At 35.2% G+C, this 26,400-nt stretch overlaps 1 protein-coding gene across 3 annotated transcripts in view; it reads right to left on the bottom strand.

Annotated features, from left to right (window-relative positions):
* Positions 1 to 26,400, bottom strand: part of LOC150104519 (splicing regulator SDE2) — a 231,629-nt gene that overhangs the window by 68,855 nt on the left and 136,374 nt on the right. The window contains exon 7 of one of the 3 annotated variants that reach the window (XM_090395712.1): positions 4,345 to 4,502. In XM_090395712.1, the coding sequence (XP_090251838.1) occupies positions 4,345 to 4,502 (158 nt within the window). Of the gene's footprint in view, positions 1 to 3,925; positions 4,503 to 26,400 lie in introns of those variants that run through there. The other 2 variants (XM_090395714.1, XM_090395713.1) reach the window with 2 other exon arrangements.

Here is a 26,400-nt window from a genome sequence, read left to right as displayed (position 1 = left end):
ACACTATTGGCAAAATCTTTTTTTCCAATTTGGTACATCTGTCATAAGCATCCATGTGAAATTGCAAGTCATTCTATCAAGTAGTTTGTTTTATACAGCTTTCTGAAGCAAAAGTGTTGTCTGTATCCCCTGAAATGGATAAAATTGAATATTGTGCGATTATAAAATTCTTTGTAAAAGAAGATTTAATGCCAGAAGAAATTCATTTGAAGTTCATAAAAGTTCATGGGCACTCTTCTCCTTTGTTTTTGACAATTAAGAAATGGGTTGCCGAGTTTAAATGCTGTACCAGCCTTGAAGATGATCCACATAAAGGACGTCCAAAAAGTGTAACAACACCAGAAATCATTGATCAAGTGCATGATTATGGTATTGGATGACCGGTGAGTCAAAGCACGTAAAATGGCTGAGACTATAGGCATTTCAAAAGAATGTGTAGGATATATTTTGCATGAAAAATTGCAAATGAAAAAGCTTTGCGTGAGATGAGTGCTGCACTTGCTCACAGTAGTTCAAAAAAGCACTTGCATGAAAATCTCTGAACAGTGCTTGGAGCGTTTTAACAAGAATAAAAATTTTGTTCATTGATTTATTACTATGGATGAGATTTGGATTCACCATTACACACCAGAATCCAAACAGCAGTCAAAAGTGGACAGAAGCCAGTTGTTCAGTGCCAAAGAAGACAAAGTCGGTTCCCAAAGCAGGAAAGGTCATGACCTCAGTGTTTTGGGATGCTAAAAGCATTTTGTTTATTAATTATCTTGAAAAGGGAAAAACAATAACTGGAGAATATTATTCCGATCTTTTAACCAGACTAGACAAAAAAATTCGCGAGAAAAGACCTGGTTTGCAGAAGAAAAAGCTCATCTTTCATCAGGACAATGCACCTGGCCACAAAGGTGTTTTTGGCAATGGGAAAATTAAGGAATCTAGCACTATGAATTGTTGGAACATCCACCCTCCCAGATTTGGTTCCCTCTGACTTCTATCTCTTCCCAAAACTAAAACTCTTCCTTGTTGGTGAGCATTTTCTTTGATCAAGAGGTGATTGCAGGTGCAGAGAGGTATTTTGCAGATCTTACTGAGAACCACTACAGGGACGGGATAATGGCACTGGAGCATCACTGGAATAAATGTATTAGTCTTAAGGGAGACAATGTTGAAAAGTAAAAATAATTTTGAAATCATAAATTCATTTTGTCATTGTTAGGCAGAAGATTTTTCAGACCACCCTCGTATGTCGTTATGTTTTCCAATTTTCTTTCCCCCTTAAATTTAGAAACAAAAATGTGAACAGAAGTTCACAAAAACAGGAAGTTTTCATTGAACTGCTTAATTTAACAAGCAATTTTTCTTCAGGGATACACAAATGATCTAAGAGATCTGGTTAAAAATCCATAGAAATAAATTAAAAACCAAGTAGCCAAGAAATTATATCCTTGTTTTATTCTTCATCCAAGTGTAAGCGAACAAAGTTTGAGCAGTATTATTTTTCTTCATGACTAGGCTACTTGGATATATAGACTAACGACTGTAGATTAATTGCCTTAGTATCTCATAATGCAAAGCACACATCCTTCCAGGTGTGTATAATGCTATTCATTATAGGAATGGCCATTACTCAGACCAGTTTTACCTTTGTATCTCTTCTGAGTGTGGTTCTGTCTGAAAATCCGAGTTGTGGTCCCAGGTACAAGTTGCGAAGAAACTTCGTATGCAAACTTTGCTTACACTTGGAGAAAAGATTAGACAATATAATTATTTGTCGTTTTTAATTTAATTTATAGCCAAGTGAAAAAACTTGCTATGAAAACACAGAACTGATAGACATAACATGCAATGCAAGTGGGATTAATTGTCCTATCACAGTTTTGATTAGGCTAAAATTAAACAAAGTTACACGATGATAACAAGCCATCAAGCCTAATGTGATAAGGAAGAGGTGGTCAACTGAGTTTTTTCTTTGTTAAATATGTGAATTCTACATATGAAAGGTTGTAAACCTTAGTACCATAAAAGTGTGGTGAGAGTCAGATACTTGAGAAACCCCACTATAGAGACAAAATATTAAACTTTTTCAAGCCACACCTGAAGCTTCCTACAAGATAATGAAAGTCATCTAGCACCTAAAAGTTCAGTTAGTTTCTTTTAACTTATATATTTTCATTGCACTTCCTTCTTGAAATTATACTGATCTAACAATTCCTTAATAAATATAAGTTAAAACAAATATAAATTAAAAGAAACTAACTGAACTTTTAGGTGCTAGATCACTTTATCTTGTAGGAAGCTATAGATCTGGCTTGAAAAAGTTTCATATTTTGTCTCTATAGTGACAGTTATAAAAGCTGAAGTAAATTAGAAGCAGCAAGTTCAGCAGATTAAGCAGCACACATTTGATCTAGTTACTTATGGAGGGAGACAGATACACTGCACAGTTAATAGTTTTATGTTACAAACTTTATTATATATTTTAGATTAGAAAGTAAAAAAAAAAAAAAGAGGGGCATCAATCAGTGATGTGATATTACAAAAGATTATACACACAAAGTGACAGCCAAAATTTTGATAATGTAAAAATGTACTTATGATAGCATTTGCTCAAGTTGACCTTTAATCTGATATCAAAACAGTAAACGATTGATTTGTAAACTGATTTTTTTTATTAAAAATAAATTTTCTATTTAAAATTACATTTTCTAATATAGAAGTGACTATCAGCATGGAGGGATTCTTATCTTCTCAAGAAAAATGGATTATGGCAAGTAAACTACCTTGCTATACTGAAACTTTTGAGCTTGTAGATGGAATTATAATTACAACTAGTATATAAATTTGCTGTAATATAACGATGTCAGATTTAAGCAGCATGATCCATAATTAAGCGTAGTGGTATAACTAACACCAAGAGGAAAAAATACATTTATTAAACTCACTAATATTTTGCTGGTTTTTTCTACCCAGCATAATCAGAGCTCAACGAAACTGTGACAGGCACACAGCACTAAACCAATTAATTGTAGAAACAATTTAAATCGTAACTAACATCTAACATCCTTATATGGCACTCTCTATGGATCAGATAACTACAAAGTAAATTCAGAGAAGTCTGGCTATTAGGTCTTAAAATGATAATTTGCCAAAGATCTGGGAGACTAATACGAAACCATATTTTATTGAGGTTGGGATCGTGCTTCATAGCTGATTCTGAGAATAGCCTTTCAAACCTGTAACGACTTATGTAATAAAGATGTTTTTCTCCAACTGATCCTATGTGAAAGAGTATCCACATAATGGCTGCCAATCCCGACTTGCCATATAGATGATCTCGGATGTAATTTTTATGTTCTTCAAGAACTGATCTACTAGTCTGTCCATACAAAAGTAGCAAGCTGAATGAAAGGTTTGAAAGGGGTAAGGAGATCATATATGCAAAGAACTTGGGATATGTTTTCTGATGTATCTTTAACATATATGTTCTCCTAAAGATCAACTACATCCTCTTGAACACCCAGGAGTGTATAAAGCTCCTTGTGCCTGCAAGTTAGTCTACTTCAGACAGACTAGTAAATCAGTTAACACAGCTTGAAGAACATAAAAATTACATCCAAGATCATCTGTATGGCAAGTCGGGATTGGAAGACCATGCTCCTTCACATACGATCAGATGGAGAAAAACATCTTTATTACATAGAAGTCATTACAGGACTGAGAGGCTATGATCTCCATAGAATCAACATTAGCTATGAAGCACTCTCCCAATCTCAACAAATATGGTTGCATTAATTTACCAAAGATCTGGGAGACTATTATTTTAAGATCTAATAGATAGACTTCCTGAATTAACTTCGTAGTTATCTGACCCACAGAGGGTGTCATGTAAGTTACAATTTAAACTGTTTCTGGAATTACTTGGTTTAGTTCTGTTTGCCTGTTACAGTTTCACTGCGCTCTGATGCTGCTAGGTAGAAAACCAGCAAAGTATTAGTGAGCTTAGTAAACGTACTTTTTCCTCTCAGTGTTAGTTATACCATTAAGCTTTATTATGGATAATGAACTGTACGAATTAAGCAGCATGAGTACCAAATTGACTGATTTTTTTCCCTTTTTATATGGATCAATTTTTATTGGCATTATACTAGTTATATTAATACACGACAGATGAAAAGGATTTTTATCTATTATGAACAAACAAAACTAAACTTCTAGGAAATTATTCCACTAGCTAATGTCCAGAGTAAAGGAAATAACTGACCAAATACTTTCATTTATATATGTATGTGAATTCTCATTATTCTTTTCATAAATAAAATTCAGTTTTAACTTGAAATTGTTTTTAACTTTTCATTACGAAATGCCCAAAGGCGTTCTGCTCTCTGCTGAAGTGTTCCACCACATTTCATTTTCAATGCCAGTAAGGCATATTTTAATCGATCTAATCCTAACTCTATCAGCTCTTCAATACTCTGAAACGCAATCAAGTCCAATGGTTCTTGTTCCTGAAATTAAAAACAATTATTAATGATCAAGATGGCAATAATTTTAAAAACATTTCATTATAGCAATTTAGTTTCAACATAAAATGCTAACAATAACATATCTTTTATGTATAACAGCAAAACAGTAATTAATAATAAATATTATCAATTGATGCAGAAATTAATTATTTCCACGTTATTTTAATACACTGAACCACGTTAAATATTATTCTAATTTTGTGAATGTTTCCAAATAACAGTTTTCTTATAATTTATGTTACATTTCAAATGTTTACATGGTTATATAATCTACAAAGTACATAGTTTAGATGATGCTAATTCATATTTGATGATAATTATTTTCTATGCAATATATCAGAATTGCAAATCCTTCGTCATTCTAATTTTTTGATTCGAAGGTATATATTATCTGTTAAATGTGTGCATGTGTTCTCTAGTCAGTAAAATCTTAATTCCTTTAGCTGAAAAGCCATTAGAAATGCTCCTCACATCCCAAAATTGAAGATCCATTGGCATGCAATCCAAGATTCATAAAATCATGGAATGTGGATCTCTCATAATCAAAGCACAAGGACAAATGAGACAATAATAGATCATGAATATGAGGAAAGTTTACTCACGTTTCCGGTGCAGAATCAAATTCTTTTCAGTTTTTGGAGCATTGACTCTTTCATTGCCAGTCATTAAAGATTTCAGTAAATTGCACCAAATTCTATACACTTTCTGTTCTGCAATGAACAGTGACCACTAGCAACAAACAACACTTGCTAAATATGCTGGGAGGATTGAACATCCCCCACACAGCCCAGACTTTATCCTTCTTGTGACTCCTCTTTGATCCTGAAGCAGATTCAAAGGGCAACACTTCCAGTCATATGCTGAAATGGAACACAATGTTACACTGGATTACCTAGCAATCAAAGAACTCTTCCAGAGTATTTTTTTTTATGTTGAGCCCATACACAAGAGGTTGGTGATCAACCTATAGTGCATTAGTACTGTATATGAATAGTGGGTTGGGAAAGGAGAAACTTGTTTACATTTGATTTAAATGCCTGTATATTGTATTCCTTATGCCTGTATATTGTATTTCTTCCTCCTTCATCCCTGCTACTGCTGTTCCACAGAACAGCAGTAGCAGGGATGAAGGAGGAAGAAAAGAAACTTGTTCTGTGGATTTCAAGGTATACTGAAATGGCAGCTGTGGGTCTTCCAATGGGCTAAGTATTAAGTGGGGGAATTACTGATGCTATTTCAGATGAACATTTGCTGTGGAAATATTTACAGAATAGAATACACAAGCTGCAGAGACCAAACATCTGTGTTAAAGTGGAGAGATTGAGTTTGTAAGAGATGGGTCATTTATCAATCTAATTGCTCTCCTCTGTATTGAGATGCATTTTGAGGTATCTTTTAGGAGTCCCACTCCAAATTTGAGAGCAGTATTCGATAGCTGGATGGATTTGTGTGCATAAGGTTAACAGCTATTCAGAAGTGAAGTAACGTCTTGAGTGAAAGAGAAATTTTAGTTTTTTTGGAAGCAGAGGATGCAATGGTTGTGATGTGTTTATGCCAGGAGAGGCTTCTTGATTCCAAGAAGAGAAATCTCATCTTGTCTGGAAATTTGAGTGTTATCAAAAATAATACTGGGGGAAAATGGTTCTTTTTTTTTCTGAGAGAGAAATAAGACAGAACTGGATTTTAATAGCATTGAAATTGATAAGGTTGAATAGCATTGAAATTGACAATGAGCCCCATTGGAGGATGGCTTGGAGATCAGAATTGAGGGCAGTGGTGGTTGATGTTCTGTAGGTTGAGGTGAGTTGTGTAGAGTAATGTTTATCAAATGAAAGGGATGAGTACAATGTGCTGTCATCTGCAAAACTGTGTATTGGGTTAGAGGTCAACTGAAGTAGGGCATTAATATACAGAAGAGGGTTAGTGAGCAAACAGAATCTTGTTCAACTCCGGCATTACTTGGATGGCGAGAGGATAAGGAACCATCTACCATCACCCATAGTGTGCATCCAGACAGAAAGCTGGCAATCCAGCTGCAGAAGTCCTGAGACAGTCAAAATGATAGAAATGAGGTGAGTGAGATAGGGAGGTAGTTAGATGGCAGTGAATATAGATCACCCTTCTTGGGAATGGGTTGAATATAGACCAACTGCCAGGCTCTGGGAAAGATACCAGTGGAGTAAGTATGTACATGCAGCATAGGATAGGAGTCAGTTCTGGTGCACAAACCTTCAGGACAATAGGAGGAATGCTAGTGGGGCCAGAAGACTTTTTTTTGCATCTAATTTAGACAACAGGTTTCTGATCTCTTTCTAGCAAAAGAATATAGAGGCAGTGGTGGATTACCCATTAAGGCAATGAGGCACGTGCCTAGGGGCATCAAACTTTAAGGGGTCCCCAAGTCATTTTCCTATAGTGTTTTAAAATATTGTTTTCAGTAAAATCATAAAAATCTTGATTATTTTAAGCGAAAATTTTTTTCAAATAATTATTACATTCTAATACATATTTTGAACAGCACGCACTATCTATGCTTTAAATAATGCCATTGTCGGCGCTAGTTGACAAGCTTCGTATTTTGAACAGCACGCGCTATCTATGCTTTAAATTAAACCACGTTACCAATGTCAGTGCACGGCACTGTTGACAGCTTGAAGGTCACGAAAACTGATTGCATTGCTGAGATAGGAAGTTTCGCCTGGTTCCTCCTTAATTCATTTGTTATTGAATCGTGTAAGAATGAGGTGTTTGTTTCAAAAATAACTTTTTAGTGTGACTTTTCGTGCTTTCATTATTTGAGTGTAGTGCAAGTAAAAAAAAACTTCGTAAAATTGTAAAAAAAAATGATAAAAAATTTAAAAAATAAATAAATAAAAAGTTTTATTATTTATCATCCTTTAACCCTTTAACAGGAAGAAAAATCCAGAAGTTCAAAAAATTCAGAAGTACAAAATTTCATTTATTTGCCACCTAACTTTTATTTTTTTATTATTTTTTGGGGGGCACCCAAATATAATTTGCCTAGGTCCCTAACTATCCTTAATCTGCCACTGTATAGAGGACATTTATTATTGTCAGTTATGAATGTGCTGGAGGCAAAGTGTGAAGCCAGAAGATTAGTCTTTTCTGTGGGTGATGATGCAATAGAGCCATTTGGGTATGATAGGGGTGGGAATAGTGTTGGGCAAAAGTTACAACCAATTGTTTTGGAAAGAGTCCAAAAGGCACAGCTGCCATTTGGACAGGCTGCAAGTTTCCTGTTTTTTGCCCATTCAAATTCTGTTTTGGAAGCATTCATAGTTTCATGCATCTATTTTGAGTTTAGGTATAAGCACTGGAAGATGGAATTCTTGATGTAAGCCAGTTGTGGTATGCTTGATTTTTCATTTGTACAGCCTTGGTACATCTTTAATCTTTTGGAGAACACAGGTTTAGTTTGGTGATACATTCGGTGCATGTGTTTGGATTAAAAGACTAGAAACAATAATCCAACTGGGAATGAGGTACAGAAGTCACAGAGGCTGTCCCACTTAGCACTGTTATAATGCCAAACTACTCTTGTATGGGAGTGGCTGTGTAAGAGTTGTTGCATGGGGGGGGGGGGGGGGTAACTGAAGGAAGATCTAGCGAGTTTGGGGAGTGGTTCAGGTTTTCTGGAATTCTGGTTGGCATATGAATAATTTGTAAGGTTGTTAGTAATGGCAAATCTCAGCATCTCTGCCTGCAAGATCTGTACAACTGGAAAAGGAAAGCCAGTTGGTGCTGTGGACATTAAAATCTCCTAGGAGGATGATTTCAGTGTTAGGAGTGTGAGAATGGAGAAAATCAGTTTTTAAAGAAAGGAAATTAAAGAGCTCAGAGTGATTGGTGGCATTATGAGAGCAATAGAGAAAATGAATTTGATTGAGTGGGGAAGGGATATTTTCAACTAAAGAAGATCAAAGTTAGGTGATTCTAGATTAGGTGCTCTCTGGCAAAGGTATGTCAGAGCAGATATATGCGTGCTCTTGGGTCGAAAGGAGTTAAAGATTGTGTAGTTTGGAAGGTTGAGAGGATTAAGATAGAATTAACTGCCTTATCATGATCAAAAACTTAAGAATCCAAGATAACTAGACTTAACTGGCCTGATAGTTGAAGGAGGATGAAAGCTTTTAAATTTTTGTTCCCCAACCCATCCTTCCAAAATATCTTGACATTATGTTCAAGTTCAAACTCAAACCTAGTTGTTTTTTTTGTTGTTGGAAGTTTTTCCACCTTGCAGACATGTATAATGCTATGCATTCTAGGAAGGGTCACTACCCAGACCAGTTTTGATCTTTATTGAAGTCTCATCAATGGGAGCCAGACCCAGAGGTGATACTCAGGTTGAAGTAGTGCAGAAGTCATATCTTCATACACAAGTTGCGAAAAGGTGTCACACCTTATTATTAAAATACTCTGGATTAGAGAAAGTTGTTGGAAGTTTTTCCACTTGATTATATTATAAATTAAAAACCGGTTGAAACCGGTCTGGTTAGTGGCCATTCCCATAATGCATAGCATTATAAATGTCTGCAAGGAGATGTGCTTTGCATTATGGGATATTAAGGCAAGTGATGTGAAGTCATCAGCTTCTTTATATGAGTTGCCCCCAGTCGTGAAAACAGTTCAGGCACAAAACTTGTTTGCTTACAAATGGATAAAGGATTAAATCCAGTATATAATTTCTTGGTATCTTTAATTTATAGTTCCTCCCCCCCCTCAGAACAAGTATAGTCTACCTTCAAAGATTTTAAGTATTCCAGAGAGTGAGCAAGTGTGAATGTATGTGTTTTAACAGAAATTCCATAAAAAATAAATAAATAAATAAAATAAATGTTGTGAGCTATAAGCTAAGGGCTACATAATCTAGAACCATATTTTAGAGAACAAACATGTTACTTCGAGACAATTCTTGGGACATTAATGGTCTGGTGATGTGTAACATAATCTCACCAATCCAAGCCACTAATTATTTATGCCCTTCCCATGGTGTAGCCTGTTTCCACAAAGAAGACTCTGAAGAGCATTGCATCCATAAATACATAACTTCTTAATTAGAGGATATGCCAACAAGACCACTGGATAGCATATGGCTTTCACTGTAAAAGAGTCCCACTTTACTTATTATTGCTAGATAGCTATATTCCATCTATAACTATTCTCCATCAAAATGATGAAATACATAATACACAATTACAGTATCACAGCAGATCCAAACTCACCTCCTAAATAAACAAACCATGCCACATCCACTTCAGATCCTCAAAGCCTATGTACACTGCCTCTCAGACACACACACACTCAATTGCTATTTATATTTTATTTAAACTCCATAGCTCAGCTGGTAATGGACATGACATTTTGTTGGAAGGACCTGAGTCTGAATCCTGTCTAGGATACAAAATGACGAATTAGCAGGTCTCATCCAGAGGTGGCAGGTTCTAACTCTCCCCCACCCCCCCAAAAAAAAACAACAAACAGTACTGAACTTTGACACCCCCCCTATGAGATATACTTCAACTGCAGGCACATTAATAGAAAAGCATCTGCAGAGTCTACACCAGCCTTAACCTGGACGGCAGCACCCCCTGGGAATGATGGGGGGGGGGGGGGCAGTAAGCATTAGGAGCACTCAGGGGGCTGTAAGTATTATAATACTACTAATATAATAAAAGCAAAAAACTCCGTATTTAATCTAGCATCCCTATTTATATTGTATGTTTAGCAACACTGTTCAAATTTCAACGTAGAATTTTTTACATCGCAAATAATTTGGGCTATTTTTAGCAGAATCCACTACTTTTATAAGCTTTATCTGCTATCTGACAACCCTGGTTTGCAGTTTACATCTGGCCCATGGTATCAACGAAGTGTGCCACACTTTGTTGATATTGTGTAGCACTGTAGCCCATTAAAATGAGTGAAAAAAGAAAGCATTGTCAATATTCAAGTGAATATTTAAAATATGGAGTTATTCCATCTACAAATAATGAGCAGTTATCAATGTGCTTAATGTGTGAAAAAACTTTCTCAAATGAAGGAATGAAGCCTTCAAGAATGATTGAGCATTTAACAAAGCACCCAAATAAAGCAAAAAAGGATGTGGAGTGCTTTCGGGAATTAAAGACTAGATTTAAAAATTGCCCTGGAGTTGAAAGCTTGGTTTTGCCTAATAAAGTAACCAACAAATGGGATTTGTTGTGTCTTACAAACTTTCAAAATTAATTGCCAAATGTGGAAAGAAACATAACCGATAGTATGTGGCTTTCCACATACTATCGGTATTGGAAAGATGATTGGCCCAGGTATAAGTAATATGATGTCGGCACAGGATAATGTTATGTACCAACTCTTTATATGGTTTGCATATTCTTTAACTATATTACCTTTGTATCTTTATCTAATCTTGTTAGTTTTATATATACCCTACTCACTCATACAAATTTCCCTTTCTTTAAAGAAGCTAAATTTAGGCCGTTCTTAAGTTTAGTCTCGTGTAATTTAATTTATGATTAGGGCTTTGTCCAAGTATGGGACGCTGCTCTTAGGCATATCCTCTGAGACAGTTCATCTGATAATATTGACAAATTTATATTTTAAATGCACCAGCCAATACTGAGGATAGATGAGGCTCTTATCCAAGGTGGCTCTCTCAGAGTGACACACAGTAATAAACTTCCAACAATTATTATTATTATTATTGTTGTTGTTCCGGGAAACTCCAAGGAGTCGACAGACTCATCGAGGGAGGCCCTAACATCATGTCAAGAACAACTATTCAACATTCACACAGTATCTATCATACCTTGCCTTGAACTCATTCACGGTCGTAGCACCCACAACAGACTCTGGAAGCTTATTCCACTCATTTACCACTCTCCAAGTAAAGAACCTAGCTCTAACACCCTTATCAACCACGCTCTTGCCCAGCTTCCATGCATGGCCCCTAGTCCTCCCACCACCAGTCATATTTTCAAATATATCTTCTGGATCAATCTTATAAAAACCCTTCAGTAGTTTGAATGTCTCAATCATATCACCCCTCCTTTGCCTATCGTCCAATTTCTGCAACCCACAAATCTTCAACCTATTCTCATAAGGTTCATTCCACAGACCTGCTATCATCTTGGTCACTCGTCTCTGGACCCTCTCCACTTCCTCCCCATCACGAAGAAACCCTGGTGCCCATAGCTGGGCACAGAAGTCCAGATGGGGTCTTATCAAGGCTCGATACAGAGGAACAACAACTTGTTCGTCTCTGCATGTTAAAGTATTTTTCAGAAGCCAAGTGATTTGGTGAGCTGTTTTAGTTACTTTTGCAATGTGCCCCCTAAACTTCAACTCCCTATCCACCAACACTCCCAAATCCCTGGCCTCATCAATCTCCTGGGGTATGATTCCACCAATGCGATATACTGCTGCTATTCTTTTCACCCCAAAGTGCATAACCTTACACTTTGCCACATTAAATTCACATCCATTTTTCCTAGCCCAGTCCTCCAAACTATCCAAATCATCCTGTAAAATTTTGACATCTTGTGCACTCACAATTGCTCTACCCAACTTTGCATCATCAGCAAACAAGTGAACACTTCCTCTCAGATCCTTTCCAATATCATTGATGAACAAATTGAAAAGCAGTGGTCCAAGAACAGAGCCCTGTGGCACTCCACTAGTCACAAGACGTCTTTTAGACTCCACTCCTGAATAAACCACTCTTTGATATCTCTCCTTCAACCACCCTCTTATCCATCTCACCAACCCTATATCTATACCCATCTGCTCCAGTTTACTGATTAGGGTTCCATGTGGTATCCTATCAAAGGCCTTTGCAAGGTCCAGTAGTATCACTGTAAACCCATTACCCCTATCCAGTTCTGCCGTCACTGTGTTATAAAACGTCAGCAAGTTACTGAGGCATGATCTACACTTCACAAAACCATGTTGTCCCCCATACAATATCCCATTTTCATCTATCCAATCCAATCCTAATAAATAAACTAATTTCTGTTCTCTTTATCTTAGCATGCAGTCATGGCTCTAAATATCAAATCATACTTGTGGGTCCTTCCCGCTAGGTTCGATGGTAATTTTATGAGTGGCTATTTGAATTCATATAACAAGCTGGACACAGGCAAATGCTATGAAACGTATTTATTAAATCAAGAAATCATACATGAGAAAACATAAATGCATGGTTAACTATACTGAGTTGCTAGCGAGACCTCAATTTCAATATTAAAATTACAATACATGAACAAATTACTTGGACCATTTCTATGTATAACTTAACAAACTTCTAGCTTATGTAGCCTATCCTTTATCACTGACATGGTCACTTGTTATATTTCTCAACATATCACAATCATCTCTTATACAAATCCCTTCTAGGGAAACATTTCTCTAACAAGGACAGGTCAATGCTAAATTAGGGATGGTTCCTAAAGTTCCTTACAATAAGTCCATTACACAAAATATCCTAAAGATTTCGCACATAAATCTTCAACTGGAAAACAGAATATGACAATCTACATTACCGTTCCTAGAATGACTTTCAGTTCTTTCTTCAGCCTTTCTGGACATCAAGGCTCCTTCAAGGTCTACAATTCTCCGGGTCACACACGATAGCTGCACGGCCAGATTCTCTGAATTGGAAAGGCTATGTGCCGCTCAGGACTTTCACTAGTATCGCAGGCACACATCTGGATTACCGTTGCACGATATAGCAAATCTATCCTGGTCTGAGGAAATTGCTAGCCCTAACTCGCATGTTACAGCAGACGACTCATAACTTCCACGGCCAGCCTAGAATCTTCTCTGCTGGCGGAGACCGAGAGCCAACGTCCAGGAGGTCAGGAAACAGGAACCAAAAAGAGCTGTGTGTGTGTGGAGGGGGGGGGGTGCCGTTTATATTGCCTGCATCAATCTCAGAGATTCACGCACTTTGCCACATTGTTTATCGCACACCGCACACCTCCACGTGCGCATGGCGTGTTTTCTTAGAAAGTTCCAGCTTCCTTTTCGTATAACTTCATTTTCCCTCCGGCCATATACTATTTTGGACGGCTAAAATGTGACCCTTGGACCCTAGCTTATACACTTTGCTTTCTTATAATACATGAACAAATTGCTTTAAATAAATTAATATCCTAAATAGATTTCTCTATTAGACTTCCTGCAAAACAGGTTAAGTCTCACATATTTTTCATATTAAATATTTCTTCACTTCTATCTTAGTGTTATTTATACATATATACATGCCGTTCATATATTACCCAGAGGCAAACATATGTGCTTATTTTCCTGTTTGTCGGGAAACTCATGTTGAACTGTGAAAGAATTGGAATTTCTAAGATGCATAATCTATCACAATTCAACAACAGACAACGAGACAACTTTACTTGACAACGAAGCTTTGTTAATGGCCTACATGCGCTATATAAATACTAACGAAGAAATTATTGAAGAGTTCCTATTTGTGGAATAACTGAAAATTGACACAAAGGGTTCTACAATTTTTAAGGTTGTTAAAGACTTTTTAATGCTAAAAACATTCCTATCACAAATATTATTGTGTATGCAACTGATGGAGCACCAGCTATTATTGGTCATCAGTGTGGATTTATAGTACATTTAAAAGAAGCAGTTCCAGGACCTCTTTACAATTCATTGCATTCTTCATACAGGACTCAGCTGCAAAACACCTTAGCAGTAGACCACATAAGACTTTGGATGGTGTTATTAAAGCAGTGAATAAAATTAATTGCCAAATGTGGAAAGCCACATACTACTCTCATCTTACTGGCTATAAATGAAGTTTTAGATAAGATGACTGGCCCAGGTAAAAGTAATATGACGTCAATTCTTCTCAGCAATAGTTCAGTATCAACAAGAATACCTGTATTTTTTGGGAACTTTGCCATGAAAATGAAGAATTTGAGCATCTTTTGCTTTCTTTTGCTTCGCACTGAAAGTCAGATGGCTCTCAAATGAAAACTGTCTGTAACGTTTTAATGATCTCTACGATACTGTATTTTGGAATTTCTTAATTCATGCGATGAGAATGTATAATGTTCTAAAAAAGGAAAAGTTGACATCGCATATCTTTCCGATATTTTCACCAAATTAAATGTGGTTAACATCAAACTGAAGGGAAGCAACATGAATCTTATTAAATCAAAGGAAATTATAACTGCTTTTATCAGCAAATTAACATTCTATAAGCAGAGCATTGAAAGACTAGATTTTCTGCAGTTCCCAAGACTACAAATAATAGATCACGATTTAATATTAGATACAGATTTAGATTGTTATTGTTCCCATCTTCTGACACTGAAAGAAAACTTGATGATCAGATTCAAAGACTTTGATGAACTTAAAATACCTGATTGGGTCATAAATCCATTTCTTTCTTATGCCACTTCTGTTCATCCAAATTTGTGTGAAGAATTTATTGACTTAAAAAATGATTTTGGAGCTCAAGTACACTTTCAGTAGTGTGGATATGAAAGATTCTGGAAAACATGCAATGCACATATCCCCAGCTTTGGCAAGAAATAAACTTACTGCTCATTGCTTTTCCTTCTTCATACTTGGTCGAGAAAGGATTTGGCATAGTGTTGCATTGCAATTGTTAGCTAAGCAGTGTTATATCTCGGCCTCTTTTCTTTCTAATTTTTATATATATATGTGTGTGTGTGTGTGTGTGTGTGTGGTGATAAGCTTTAAACTTTTCTTAAACTATCATCAGTGAGTGTCTTTCATAACTTTCAATCTAGGCCGGTAAGCAATTTTACAAGATGTGAAGACAAAGGAAATGTCGTTAATTGGTGCCAATTCCTTTGTTTCATTTCAGGTACTGGTTCCTTCTTAATTTTAGATAAAATTTATATTTATACTGCACCACCCTAAAATGTATTTGATGAATATTTATTCATGGAACCAAACACAGTCTCGTAATTCTTAAACAATCTCGCTGTTAGGATTTATCTCGCAGTCGTAGCCCCTTAATTTATGTTTGTCAATCTTATCCCCCACTTAGGTGCGAACTTTTATGAACGGTTCAGTAAAATGGACATCAGGCAAGTCTTCATATTCAATTCAAAAGAAATTAACATTTAATATACTGAACAGACATAATACATGTTATAATCAATTTTTACTGACATAAAATTAATTTTTAATATTATTGGGAAGAGAGTAATTTCACTTATGACTGCTAAATCTCCTGTAACATATTAGATAATCATTTCAAATCATTCCTTCTAACAAAGATCTAACTCTCATCTATGTAAGATACCATTAAAGACTATACTTTCTATAATTCACATACATTCACAATTATCTTCTCACTACTATTCAAGTTTTCATCGTAATCGGTTACCTGACTAAAGTTTACGGACTGCTCTCCTTCATTATTACATTGATTTTTTTGCGTTCTCTTTTCTTTCTTATGTTCCTTTTCTGATTTACTTATTTTTGGAATTATCAGTTTCTTTGATGATAATAATTTGGCCCAAGGTAGATGTGGGATAAATATCGCTGAGCATCTGTTCTTTCTCTTTAACTGCATTGTAACAATCCTCCAAGTTTGTTAGTTCTTTCTTGTATGCAGTTTCTCTCAATTCTAATTTTAAACCCTGCTTGAATTGATGTAATACTGCTCAATCCAGGTGAAGTCTATCATTACTTGAGACACTGAGACTGTTGGATAGGGTCAGCGGACGATTGAAATATTCTGATACACTTTCCCTATCCTTCTGAGCGCTTCTCTGTAACTTCCATAGATTAGGCCCTATGCTTCTTAGTTTGGAGAAATGAGAGATTAACACATCTTTAAATTTTTGATAATCTAAAGTTTTTTTCAATATCAGGGAGGAATACAGGAAGTTTTCGTTTTGCCAATTAATTTACTCCTAAATAAAATCAGCAACTGGAAATCAGACCAATTTGCCAATTTTCTTAGTTCTTCGACGTATGAGAAGAATGCCAATACGTCATTGGATTCCTCCCCAGAAAATTGTGGAAAGACTTCCTGCGGATTCACTGTCCTAAAAAATTCGCTGTTATTCATTTCCATACTGGATGCTAGAGCCATTTCAATGTATCAATTACAACTTTCTTTTTTCCAACAAAATTATAAATTTCAAAGTTTTTTAGAATTTATCTTGCCTGATTTATTTTACAACCTGTTCACTTTGGTTAATTTATTTTAATATCTTAATCCCACGAACCAAATCCTGTCGAACTGCGTCATTGTTATATCTCAGCCTCGTTTCTTTCTAATTTTATTTTACTTTTATTCATATATATATCTTCTTTTCTGACCTCCCCTTTTTAGTAATTTCTTCAACTATCATCAGTGAGTCATGTCTTAACTTTCAATCTAGGCCGATAAGCAATTTTCCAAGATGTGCACATTTTACAAGATATGAAGACAAAGGAAATGTCGTTAATTGGTGCCAATTCCTTTGTTTCATTTCAGGTACTGGTTCCTTCTTAATTTTAGATAAAATTTATATTTATACTGTGCCACCCTAAAATGTACTTGATGAATATTTATTCATGGAACCAAACACAGTCGGTCTCGTAATTCTTAAACAATCTCACTGTTAGGATTTATCTCGCAGTCGTAGCCCCTTAATTTATGTTTGTCAATCTTATCTCCTGCTTAGGTTTGAACTTTTATGAACGGTTCAGTAAAATGAAAATCGGGCAAGTCTTCATATTCAATTCAAAAGAAATTAACATTTAATACATTGAATAGACATAATACATGTTGTAATCAATTTTCACTGACATAAAATTAATTTTTAATAATATTGGGAAGAGAGTAGTTTCACTTATGACTGCTAAATCTCCTGTAACATATTAGATAATCATTTCAAATTATTCCTTCTAACAAAGATCTATATAAGACACCATTAAAGACTATACTTTCTATAATTCACATACATTCACAACTATCTTCACTCTATTATTTCAATTATTCACAGTTATCTTCTCACTACTATTTCAATTAAAGTATAGAGTTCCTAAGTTTCATCAGCATAACTCCTAAAGTTCTTTCAAGGAGAGCTCAGTCCTGAGTTGAAGATTTACTTATATCTAAATTAATGTCCCCTACACAATTTTTTTACATAACAAACAAGAGTCTACATTACCAGTAGTTGAGGATGCACTAGGCCTTCATGTATATCCCTACAGCACTTTCAATTTCCAGATTAACCTTCCAGATTTACCTCGGCTTTTCTATACATCAGTTGAATTCAGACATGACACACTGCTGACAGGGAAAACAATTCTGGCTCCCCGCTCGCTCATCAGTCAGCTGGGCATGGGTCTGTGATCTCTGGCTTGATCTGGAACTTAATCATGTCAGGTCATTCCATAGCCTAGAAATGCCCATGGACACTGCCGCTAGCTGTGATGACCTCACGATGGACTTCACCGTTGATGATCACTCCAGTACAGGGGACGAGAAAAAAGCCTCGAGCTGGCGGCGCAACGTGATGCGCACCCTATGTTTCTTGCCTACGTCATCCTGATTTCTCCCAGTGCATCACTCCTATGAACACCTAGCGCCAATCTCACTCCTAGCGTTCTATTCGGAGGACATCTGCGTGCACATTCTATTAGGTGCACGTGTATGACTTCAGGCCATTGCTGTATAATCAGATTACCTTTTGCCTTCAACATTGTAATAGCACTTTGTTGGATCCTATTTCGTCTTAACCTATACCTTGGACCCATCAACTTGTCACTACAATGTTCTTAAAAAAAAATAAGTTGCTAGTTGATTTCTAATCCAAATATAGAGAAAATTTGTATTTATTGACTGCACCACTCTATATCTAAATTAGTCAAAGAATTAAAGTAAAACCAACTCTCAACTATTTCCTTTTTATGTGTTGTTATTATATATACATGACAAGTTTATTTAACTTATTTATTTCACCCACTTTGATTCGATTATTTTATGAACGGTGCAGTAAAAGAGATTCAGACAAAGTACAACTTAGATCAACAAAACAAACATTTAATATAGGCTTACAAATTATACACTTTAGTTTAAGTCACTGAATAAGGTATTACAAACATTTTGGCTCATCTGGTATAGTCATATCATTTCAGGCAATGGTTAATCTGTTGTCTGAAATACAGCTTTCACAAAATTCAATTAACCATTTGAAAAATGCAATGTCATAAGTTCCTTAGTAACCAACTACAATAATATCTTATAGTTACTTAAGTTTCAAATACAATATAAAGGTGGCAACACTTCTTCACAAGTATACACTCTTAAAACCACACTCCAGCTATTCTCTGCAAAAGTTACTGTTAATGTAGGGATATTTTAGGAAGAAACACACACATATCTCTGCATAGGAGTAACAAAGTTGGTTAATTCTTACCGGTATTTTTCCTTGTTCATCTACTTATGTATGGACACCTTTTATAACTGTATTCACTTAAAACAATTAACAGCACTCATTAAAAACAAATCCTCTTAGTAATAACTGAATAAATTAATGGTCGCAATTCACATAATTATAAGGTTCTTGCTTGGAGCAAAACGCTTGTACTATCTTTGACATCACTTAACCAATTCAGTATTCTACCAATAACTCATGAACTAAGCACGCAGCAATTCTTTAACTTGAAGTTTTTATGCACAGTTGCCTATTCTTCCAGCATTTAATTAATCTTTCAGGAACTATATCTCTTAGCACAGCTGTCATTTAAATTTAACTTTGCTGCCTCTACTAATTCTCTTAGTTACTCCGTGCTATTCTTCAAGTTTCTGTGTGTCCTTGAAAGGTCAGTCTAGAGTCAAAATCCCAACTAAATTATCGCTAGTCATCCAGTTGCTACTTTGTTATCTTCCATTGCTTTATTTGTCGTTCTGCAACTTATTAGCTAACTCGCTCCTCGACAAGTAGACCTTAGCGAGCTACTTGACTGACTCACCGACTCACTGTTATCTCTCTACTTGCTATTATCCCACTCTGATTCCCTGAATGAATCGTTTTGTCTCTTCTTCGTTTATATATCCCCCTCTTCCCGCCGAAATTATTCTCGTGCTCTCTTTTTATTAAAATCCTTTTCCAGCCCTTCAATACCAATCTGCCACGCTCTATTCTAAACTCGCGCTAGCTATCTTACATATGTCTCCATGACAACTAAAACAAAATATAATAAAACTGAGGCACTGCACAACGTTATACCTCTACATACAGGAACAAATAAGGAATATTTACATTTCAATTAATATGCAGTTAAAATGTTGAATACAAATCCTTATAATATTAACATAGCAATAAATAAAATAAACTAAATAATATTTTAATACAGAGTCCTTTCACTATTATTATATATCCTTGATTTATTAATTAATTATTAATAGAACTTAAAAGGTAGTTACATGAATATTAATTTATAAACAAGTGATTTACATTAAATAATAATTACAAGTCTAGCTTATGTGATGGAAGATCATGTTAGATTCTGAAGTAAATATTAATTACTCAAATCTCTATATATTCAAAATCCAACAACTTACATAGATTACACATAGTTTAGACTTCACAAAACACTTAATTAATTTCAACATAATGCATTAGGTAAAACTTTCTTAAATATTAACGTAACTGATAATTTACAATTGATTATTTTTCTCTCAATATATCGATACTGGCTCCGGAATTGATAAACCTTGTTAAATCTGAATGAAGGTAAAGGTTTTGATTTTTCCTTTCATTCAGAGTATAACAGCAGCGAAATAGATCGCAAATAAATGAAAGAGGAGACTTGAGACTTCAAGTCTCCTCTTTCATTTATTTGCGATAAATGAAAGAGGAGACGAGGAGACTTGAGACTTCATTTGTCGAATATTGAACCTGATATTGAAAAATTAGCAGGACCTCATCAGGTGCAGGGTAGCCATTAATGACTGGCTTACTAAATTCAGTAAAATTTATATCTTTTGAGTAAAAATTAATTTACATCAGTCATTAATTTTTAATAATCAGTTCAGCTATGTTGATGGTAATTTAGGTTTGCCTAATAATATATTATAATTATCTTATTGAGTCATTAATCTAGTGTAAAATTGAGCAGGGGAGGCAGCAGGACATACAAATAGTTGAAAGGGGACAGACATCAGGCAAAAAAAGGTTAAGAACTGCAGGTCTACACCATTACATTTATCTGTAGCAATGGTGTTCATGTTGGAAGAAAGAATGTTTATTATTGAGCATTATTTTCATTCAATAAGGAGTTGGTAGAGCAAATGGCCCAGGCCTACCTGGTATACACCAGGTAGGTCTTTAGTAGAGCAGATAAGGGATGCCAATTTAGGTTTTTTTTTTTCAGATATAGGGTATGGTGATGGATTTAGAGTAATCCTTGTTGTGAGGGGGGGGGGTTTACTGGTTTCAATATTTTTTGGATTTGGGGGGGGGGGGGTAGCCATTGGCTAAGAAAGTGTTGAGAATGTGGTTTAGTTCTGTATACCACCATGACCTGCCTCCAAACCTTGATGAAGTAAGGGATAAAATTACACAATATGTCCAGCAGATGTCCCAACCCGTGTTCTCCAAGATGACAGAGAACCTTTTGAATGCACTATGAAACTTGTCTTGAAAGACAAGGTACCTGTTTCGAGCATGTAATCTATCATTATTAATGCTTTACTCAACCAAGATTCCACTGATAGTTGTGGATGTACCATCATATGTAAACATATAATATTTTTAATAAACCTGTTTGCTCCTTAACATTGCAATTATTTAGTATTGTTTCTTTGTTTGTGCCATACTGTATAATGATCTCAGACTTAGTTTCTTTTGGGCATGATTCAACCCTATTTCTTCTATTTCTAATAGATTAACTGGCAGCAACAACAATCACTGTTCACTTCAAGTAACTACATTCTATGTGATTCCTTTCATCAAAAGAGAGGTACATACATATATTAATTCACATAAGTACATGGAGAGTACAAAGCACTGAACCATGTAACAAGCAAATTATGGATATCATCTCTCCTCTTGTAATCTTATCAAAGTTTACTTTTTCTACAGAATACTCTTCCCCTAGCCACTATCAGCTTCACAATCTCCAGCATTACAATTGCATCAAATAGAATGATTTCCATGATTTATATGCTTATTATTTGTGCAGGCATTTCTATTAGTCTTACAATTTACTGTGGGAGTGCTAAACATTATTCACAGAATGCTTATCATTCTATGAATATGATAAAAGGATCCTATTAAAAAATTAGTCATCACATTCTTGTTAACTACACTCTTACTCAATCCCTGAATGTGTGTGTGGGGGGGGGCTTCCTTGTTTTTTCCCTCCTAAGTAATAAAAGTTTCTTCTGTATCTATCCTATAAAATACCCTTGGTCACCTGCTGGTGAATCCTCTCTCCCCACCACTTTCTCATATCTGCAAAAATCCAGGCATGACTGAATCTAAACAGAGAAGTCCAGAAGTAGTTGTATGTCAAGGCCTTATGGAAAGAGTTCATTATCTCTACTTGTGTGTTTCGCAATATTTAACTGATCCTATTTGGAATTTTTACCCATTTTTGTATTATGTCCCAGGAACTTCAATTTCCTCTCCACAATCACCCCAGAGATCCTTAGCCTCATACGTTCCTTACACTGCAATTCCATCAATGAGATATGCAACCTGTGTGCAGCCTGATATTTTGCCACTCTGACCTGGCAACCAATATCCTTTGCCCACAATATCCATCTATTCAAATCCAGGCCTCCGCATCACTTTCATTTATGAGGGTGGTCTGAGAAGTTCTCAGCCTAACAATGTAAAAATGAATTTATAATTTCAAAATTATTTTTATTCTTCAACATAATCTCTCTTAAGACTAATAGATTTATTCCAGCGATGCTCCACCACTATTATCGCGCCCCTGTAGTGGTTCTCAGGAAGATTTGCAAAATACCCCTCTACAGCTGCAATCACCTCTTGATTCAAAGAAAAACACTGACCAGCAAGGAAGAGTTTAATTTTGGGAAGAGATAGAAGTCAGAGGGAGCCAAATCTAGGGAGCAGGGTGGATGTTCCAACAATTCATAGTGCAGATCCCTTAATTTTCCCATTGCCCAAACACCTTTGTGGACGCATTGTCCTGATGAAAGATGATTTTTTTCTTCTGCAAACTGGGTCTTTATATTCTGGTTAAAAGATCAGAATAATATTCCCTGGTTATTGTTTTACCCTTTTCAAGATAATTAATAAACAAAATGCAAAATATATCCTACCCGTTCTTTTGAAATGCCTATAGTCTCAGCAATTTTATGCGTTTTGACTCGCCAGTCATCCAATACCATATCCTGCACTCGATCAATGATTTCTGGTGTTGTTACACTTTTTGGACATCCTTCATGTGGATCATCTTCAAGACTGGGACGGCAACATTTAAACTCGGCAGCCCATTTCTTAATTGTCAAAAACGAAGGAGAAGAATGTACATAAACTTTTATGAACTTTGAATGAATTTCTTCTGGCATTAAACTTTCTTTTACAAAGAATTTTATAATCGCACAATACTCAATTTTATCCATTTCAGGGATACAGACAACACTTTTGCTTCAGACAGCTGCATAAAACAAACTACTTGATAGAATGACTTGCAATTTCACATGGCTGCTTATGACAGAAGATGTACTAACTTAGAAAAAAAAAATCTTGCCGATAGTGTTGCCATCTATGGTCAAGGTCGAGAACTTTTCAGATCTCCCTCGTAAATGATGTGATCTCTATTTGGCCTCATGGTCTAGACTAGGACTATAATAATAATGACTTAAATCAACTAGCCACAAAACATTTTACTCACCCACAATACTCACTTTTTATGATGCACTCACTAGTGTGACATGATCCAGTTTTTGACTTGTCTTTGCATGACAATTTTATTATTTAAATAACAGTATTAAAAAGCATTTTCGTAATGTAAAATTTTCAAGCATTTGATTACACTAAGCTAATTCATGTTGTGAGCTAGGGCAACACTATATTATGATTGCACACTGACTTAAGGGGAAAAGGTGTTGGAAGAATAAGAGGCATAAATGTACTACAGTATTTAATTGTGATACATTAAATACTGTAATACATGATTGGTTTGTCAATGAAATCACATTATGGGAAAAATATAACTTTTTTTTTTTTTCAAATAATACATGGTCTATTACATATATCATGCATACTTAGGGATCCCAGATGTCCCATATTTTATGGACGTTTTACGAAATTTATTCTTCAGAAAAGTATTGCAAGAGTGAGCAAGGCAAGTCTGATTAATTAATAAGAATATTGTCAGGTGAGAAGAGCATTAGTGTATTAACAATCTATTTTGTATCTGTAATAGTTAAGTAAAAAACCATTTGAAGGCAACTTAAAGTGGCTTAATGAAAATATGCAGCCTAACAATTGGATTTACTATTTGTTTACTTATACTTAGTAAAGTGTGTGCATAGTAAACCTTACCACGCACACACTTGGAAAGTTAGAATCATTTTGTAAGGCTGGCATATGTGATGGATGTGCATACTAAACTTTCACCTTTAGTAATAAGCGTCCCGTATTTTTTTTCCAATGTATCTGGGATCCCTATGCATACTGTATATATGTGTAAGATTAATACTGAACTAATTCGATTAAATTTAAATGTATTCTTGATATGAAAAACTTACTTGAAGCCTTGTACACTTCAAGTGTGTGACATTTACTGTTTTCAAGTAAAACACTAACTATAACATGTAATGGCAGCTCATTTCTCTCTCCTTATGACTGAAATGACAACCAAAGCATGTAGTGAAGCATGCATGGAGTGAAAAGAACACTATATAATACCTGCTGTGAGAAAAAGGGATTTTGGAACTTGATAACAGAAATTTATGAAGCCTTTCATATAGAAAGAAAAACGTTTAAAAGTTATCAATTGTTTTACAATCATGACAACTTTGGGGGGGGGGGGGGAGGATACAGTAGGTAGAATTTTAATGACCATTCATTTTTTCATAGTCTTTCATATTAGAAAGAAAAATAAAGTTGTGAACCTTAAAGGAGATAAAAGGACAGAAGAAAGTGAAGATTATTCAAGTTATGACTAAGTTAGGGAGATAATAAATTCCTCATTATTTTAAAGACGGATACGAAACTCGGAGATAGAAATCCAAGAGTTTCATGCCGAAGAAGTTTCGGCGAGTCCAAGCACAAGTCAACACCTGGTAGTACAACACTAGGGCAACTCGGAGCAAAGGTGGAGCAAGTTCCATCACTATCCTTAATATTTTCTCATAATGTAAAATGCAGCTCCTAGGAGATGTATTACTGTTTAACATTATGAGGAGAGGTCACCACTCAGACTGCTTTCGACCTTTATTAAGGTCTCATCAGTTATGTTATAAGTTATGACTTTTCGAGAAAACTGGCAGTCAAAATTGCAAGTGTTTTTGCAATTCTTTAAAATAAATTGCTGTATGTTCAAAGTAAGAATTTCAGATCCACAAATTTTATTTCCAACTCTCTGGAAATAAAATTTCTTTAATAAATTTGTTGACAGACACCAATGATTAAATAACTTGACAGTGAACGAGATGATGTTTTCAAATGAAACAAAAAGGCGTAAATTATGCAAAGAAAATAATATATTTTGAATGCATTTAGAACAAGGTTAAAAATTCACTTGCCACTTGTCTCTGATAACTTACCAGTGCTAAGTGGATTTCTGGGGCCTTGGACTAGACACATTATACTCTTCCCTTCCCCTCAAGTTGACATCCAAGAAAACATTTTACTATGGAAAAACAGACTAAAAACAGCCAATAATAAGAGATGCCACCACATTTTTCTATCTAATGGCTAATTCCAATAGCATTAACAAGACAGTTAATTCTTTCCCCAGTTCTCAACCTTCTCCTCAGAAAGATAATAATACAATCAGTATTCATACTATGCATGGGATATGTCATCAAAAAACGGCATTTTTTTTTAAAGTATAATCTTGCACTTTTTTGTAGTATTTCTACTTTCTCTTTAAAAAACCAACCTAATTTAAATAAATATGGATGTGTTACAGTTCCTAAAATAACAAACATTAATTCTCAGGCATTCAGTATGAAGGGTGCCTGTGCCCAAACTATGGGTCCCGAGTTCTCATTATAAAGATACTTTTCATAGTTAGGATCCAGACTTTAGTCTACCAAGTTTAGTTTCACTTTACTTTCTGCTGATTGTGTGTGAGTATGTGTCAATTTATATTGTATTATATGACTGAAAAGAAATACTAGATGCATTAAACAGTTGTTTAATTCTTTCAAAGTGCAATTTTCACTTCATTAAGCCTCAAACATGAGTTCTACTCAGCACTTAAGTTCACACACATGAAGAAGAGGTGTACTAAATGAAATAAGTAATGACATAAGTAAGAAATCACTTGATAAGAGGCTGATTGATGACTGATATTTTTTATGAAACAAACAAAATAAGAATACATTTAGAAATGTTATGGTTTGCTATGGTTGGTAAGAGAAGAATACTGTGTCTTCAGAACAATTACCAGAGTGAACAAATTGTACATGTACAGTGATTCTTGCATAGGTGATCACATAACTAGGGAAGTTTTCTGGCTGGCTGTAAATTTCGGACTGTATTCTACTCATTTTAATTGCCAGTTTGCTGATATATGTATAATATAGAAATATTATTATATTATTGTATCTCTATGGAGTCAGACTCATTGAGGAGATCCAAACTATCCACACAATCTATTGTACCTCTCCTTGAATCCATTACCAGACAGAGCACTCACAACTGATCTG

The sequence above is a fragment of the Typopeltis vanoorti genome, chromosome 7, assembly GCF_054136105.1.
Source record: "Typopeltis vanoorti isolate ZY-2024b chromosome 7, IOZ_Tvanoo_1.0, whole genome shotgun sequence".
NCBI lineage: Eukaryota > Metazoa > Arthropoda > Arachnida > Uropygi > Thelyphonidae > Typopeltis > Typopeltis vanoorti.
The sequence above is the reverse complement of the archived record's forward strand: the minus strand, read 5'-3'. Positions and strand labels throughout refer to the sequence as shown.